Consider the following 5082-nt stretch of genomic DNA (forward strand, 5'->3'; position numbering starts at 1 on the left):
TAAATGTACACCTGTAATTAAATCTATAAAGCTTTTTCTTCCTTTATTTCTAGCGAACATCATAGAACAGATTCACAATTTTTTAAAAATATACATTTTTGTAGCTATAACATTTAAAAAGAAAAGTCAACAGGTAAGGTTCTCTTTTTGAAAATAAAATTTAAAAAAACACAAACAACTAAAGTGAGAGAGTGTGCTGAATCAGAGGAGATACCCGTATCTGAGTTTAAAATACTTTCATCATTTTCCCTGCCTTCAAACAAATACAGTACGTAAAAAAAATTAGATGGGAACAGAAGCGTACATATACAGAACACAGGGGTCAAGAGTTTTCACAAAGCATCATGTTCCAACGTGTTATTAGCACCATTTCCCTTCCGCCGTACTGCACTTTTTACTCTTTTCATCATTCAGTTTATAATGGAAAAACACCATAAATGTCAAGGCGATGTGGCACAGACCTGTCTGTGGGGGTGGGATTGTCTTTTACGCGGTTTTCATTAGTGTTCTCCCTTTCTTAGAGATAATGTTAAGAACATATTGGAGGGTAATGCCTTGGCGAATAATTGTTTGAAATGACTCCCGGTGAAGAGAATAAAAAAAGGCGGAGAGTTGCTCGTACATTCACCTTGCCTGCCAAGGCCGACATGTTGACATCGGCTCAGAAGCAAGAAGAAAAAAAAAAACGTAAATGCATTTGCAAAATTGACAGAGAGATTGCATTAAATCTGTTTAGCATATTTACTGTATATAACATCTGTAATGTAATATATATAGTCAACTTTTGTTCATATATATCTGCACTTCTTCAAGAGCGTTGAGTTTCATAACACTGATTGAAAATCGGTACCCTGCAGAAAAACACTGTCGGTAAGTGTCTGGGACAACCAATACAAAAACAGAGTGAACACAGACAAGTGCTTGATTGTCTCAATAAATGTCTTCAGTGTGTCTGTAAGGAGCCATCCAAGATCATTCAACTGCTGCTCCTTTCAGGGCTGTGCGAAGTTAGGACGAGGAAAGGGAAGGAAATAAAAGGAAAGGGAAGGTAAGGGACAAGGGCTAAACTCGGGGTTGTTGAGGTTAATACCTTGGGCAGCAGTGTGGACACCCGTATTTTGCGTTTTCTATTTTGTATTTTTTAAATCCTTCCCTGCAACCCTGCCTTGAGGTTTCTCCATTGTTTGTCTTGGTGGGGTGCAACAGAGACAAGGAGGGTGTGTATGTGCTTATGTGTGTGTGTGTGTGTGTGTGTGTGTAAGTATGCATGTATAGATATGCATTTCCAAGTTTTTTTTTTATTTTCTACTGCCACTTCATTAGCTTGGAGCCATGAGGTAAATCCAGGAAGTGTTCATCAGTTCCCTTGGAGGGTAATAGGGTGTCTGGGGCAGACCAGCGCCGTTTGCGTGTACTCGGCTGCACCTGAACGGGATACTCTGTGACCAGAGTGCGCGGAGAAGGAGGAAGAGGAGGAGGAGGAGGAGGAGGAAGAGGAGGAGGAGGAGGGGCCGGCATGGAAGGAGGAAGAGGAGGAGGATGGTGATGGTGATGAGGGAGAGGGGGAGGAGGAGGTGGGGGTGGCATCTCCTCCCTGTGCGAGCTCGCCGACTCTCCGCCCGCGGCACTGGACGGGGGTTGTGTGCGATGGGCCCTAGAGTAGGAGGTACGGTGCGTGTGTCCCCGGTGTGTTTGGGATTGGGTGTGTGTGGGTGCTGGTGTGGGGCTGGGGTTAGGGTTGGGTGTGAGAGCCAGGCAGACGTCTCCCTCGGTCAGCTGGCGGCAGGGCAGGCCGTACAGCTGCGAGGTTCTCTGGGGACAGCAGGAAGACCAGCCTCGGTCCTGCACAAAGAACGGATACTCCACCAAGACCTTTAGTAACTCCTACCGAAAAAAAAAGCCCACAACATTATTGTTACACACTCAACCTCCTCGTGTCTTTCATATATTATCACCACAATCTCACTTTGATGTGTAATATGTGTATGTGTAAGGCAACATCCGTCTAAACTGGTCATCACTTCATGAAGTTAATCATTCAAATATTTTTGATAATCCTGCAGTGCTGATATGCAGGGTTCGAGAATAGTGATTTAGCATGTCATTTAGCTAGAAGTTTAACTACATTTTGGAGTAGCTTGCTGGTAGTTCAACTACATTCTTACTTGCATAGTGATTCAAGTAGTTAAATACGTTTTTTGCCATTTTCTTTGTAGTTAACTACTAAAACTACAATCTACAAACAAACACGAGCTCCAGATAATAGAAAATCCTAATTTGTTTATGACAAAAATGTGACATTCCTTGCAATTTTGAAGATGGATTACAAACTCACCAGTGAAAATATTTAATTATTGTTTCTATTTTTTTTTATCAATTTATTTCAATCTGTTTTTTTGTTTCTACAATAAACACTTTTTGCTGGCATGGGACTTTTTTGTATAATATTCTTATGTTATAATTTCACATCACATGTACATTGTCAATTTGATGATTTTTTACAGAGGAGTTTGAGCTACCTTTTTCTAAGTAGATTTACAAACTAGGGTAATTTTGCTGTTGTTTAACTTATTCCAGTGTGAAGTCATCGGCAGTTCGCATAGCTCTGCTTGAAAGTAGCTTTCCCAACACTGCAGATACGTATCTGTGACTCGAGTATAGGTTGAAGCATACAGTAACATCTAAAGAGAAAAGCTGACCTGAGTGTTGAGGTCTGTGAGGTGGACCTGCAGGTGGCTAAAGCCCTGTGTGGTGCCGGGGGAGATGAGCAGGACGGTGCAGGTGCTGAGGTGGACCTCTGGGGAGGTGTCTGCGCTCCTCAGGAAGTCATCGGTCCGCAGCTCCTCCACTCGCTTCAGGCGCCCGCTGGCCAACTCGATGAGAGAACCCTTGGTGAAGTGAGGTAGGAGCGCGGGGGGAGATGGCTGTAGGGCCGGGGGTGAGGTGTGAGGATTGGATAGAGATAACTCTCTCCCTCGGTCTCTGTCTCTGTCACGTCGTCTCTCGCGCTCACCCTCTCTCTCTTGGTCTTTGCCGCGTTGTAAGTGCTTCTCTTTGTCTTTACCTCGTTCCCTGCTGTCCTTCGCGAGGACTTTTTCTCGGTCTCTGTCTTGGTCTCTGTCTCTTTGCGACCTGTCGTGGCTGTTGGGCGGACCCAGGGGTGAGTGTGGCGAGTTCCTCACATTGTGCTGCCTGGGCTGCAGGTTGTACAGAGGTGTTCCTGAGGGGCTATAGAGTGGGTAAGCCTGGGTGTGAGGACTGGGGTGGCAAACTGATCCCACGGTGTAGTAGATCTGGGCTTCAGCGGGTGTGGCCCCAAGGGGATCTAACAGCCCCCCTCTGCCTGCCCTGGGGACCGGTCCCAGGTGATGGGGGCTGATGGAGAGAAAATTGGAGCTAGTGGCCTTAACTGTCCCGTGTGGATGTCTGTCCTGCAGTGAGGAATGTGGCTCGGGGCCCTCCTGAGTGTGAGAGTCTGACAAAAATGGCCCTCCAGAATGGACACGGGACGTTATAATGTCTTCCTGCTGTCTCCGTCCACCGTTGGTATGGGTGCTGTGTGGACCGATCTCCAGCCTGGTTCTGCTGCTGCTTTCATTCCCATATTCTCCTAAAATCAGAGGCCTGGAGTTTGGGGCAGTCCTGCTGCCTGGCCCATCCAGGCCATTGTGCCTCTTGGCTATGTACCTGTGTCTAGCTTCGACTAAGCTCGGCTCTTGAGGGTAGAGAGAGTGGTGGCTAAACATGTACGATGGGGAGAAGAGGGAGGGGCCGCTGTCCCGCCGACCGCTGTTAAAGTAGGACCACATCTCTGGAGAATCGGCCGGGAAGGGGGTCTTAAAGGAGGAAGCAGAGGAGGAGGAAGATGCTGGAGGTGGCAAGGAGAGGGACCCGTCCCCTCGAAGCCACCTGGAGTGGTGGGGCAGGGCCGAGGGGAGAGCATCATCTCTCCAGGTGGCAGACCCAGAGCCCCTCCTCTCGCCACCGACCTGCCCTTGAAAAAGCGGGTGGGAGGGAGAGGGAGAGTAGCCCAGGTGCCATGGTAGGGGCAGAGGGAGGCCTGGTGCTGGAGCAGGAAGGGGTGGAGGAGTATGTAGGAGATGGGGGTTTGGGCTAATGAGAGCTCGGTCCCTGTCGCTGGCCTCCCTGCCTCCCTCCCCTCCCCCTACGCTGGACCGACTCCGGAGGAGCAAAGGGTGTTTGAACTCGTCCAGGGGACTGTGGTGTTCTGTCGATCCCTGCCGAGACTCCCTCTTCTTGGGAGGGAGGCACTCTTTGCCGCGGTCGGGGCTGGGATTCATGGGTGGGCTCCAGCGGCAGTGGCGGCCCCCTGTGAGTGGGTGTAGGCTAGGTCACATGGGCCTCACGGGAGAACGAGGGGCGCACACAGAGGGGAAGGCTGCGACACAGCATCACTGTCTGATCACTGTTGGTTCTTTTGAATCACGGCAGCGCTTACCTAGAGAAAGGGCGTACAAGGACAGAAAGAGAGAAAATTAAGGTAAAAGGAGGGAGAGGACAGAGGCGGACGTAAGAGACATAAAGTGTGACAGTCTGTCAGATGTTAAGACGTAGCTGTCAAGTCCGGCCAGACATGAAAATAAACATCCAGCTGCATCAGACTGAGAGAAAAAAGCCAGTGCCTCCGTCATATCAACTACCCTAGAAAGGTTAACCCTTGCATTTCAGATAGATGTCACTAATTAGTCATTACCTTTGTACACTGCGGTGGGACTGAAACTACCCAACTTACTTGCTTCATTCAAACACATTACTCCCACATGTGGACTAAAAATACATTTTGCAGCCAATGAAGTTCAGAGGCAGTGCAGTATTTGTGTGTAAAATACACACACACACACACACACACACACACACACACACACACACACACACACACACACACACACACACACACACACACACACACACACATCCAGCACACAGCAGGAGAGTTTTCATCTCTGACTCTCAGGGGAATGATTGGAATATGTAGATATGTTTTTGTACCACTTTCATGAACCACCCCCACGACACCTCCGGGCGTTCTCTGTATTCTACATATATAAGCTTACTACTATA

General features: G+C 48.1%; 1 protein-coding gene across 1 annotated transcript; it reads right to left on the minus strand.

The window, feature by feature from the left end:
• Positions 1–1305: 1305 nt before the first annotated feature.
• LOC307253674 (uncharacterized protein) lies at positions 1306–4301 on the minus strand (the record flags this gene model as incomplete). The annotated part of the gene is made up of 2 exons (XM_080031801.1): positions 1306–1884; positions 2700–4301. The coding sequence occupies 2 exons, from the start codon at positions 4299–4301 to the stop codon at positions 1306–1308; spliced, it is 2181 nt and encodes a 726-aa protein (XP_079887927.1).
• Between the last annotated feature and the right edge of the window lie 781 nt (positions 4302–5082).

The sequence above is a fragment of the Ammodytes marinus genome (genome assembly GCF_949987685.1).
Source record: "Ammodytes marinus genome assembly, chromosome: 7".
Classification (NCBI taxonomy): Eukaryota; Metazoa; Chordata; class Actinopteri; order Uranoscopiformes; family Ammodytidae; genus Ammodytes; species Ammodytes marinus.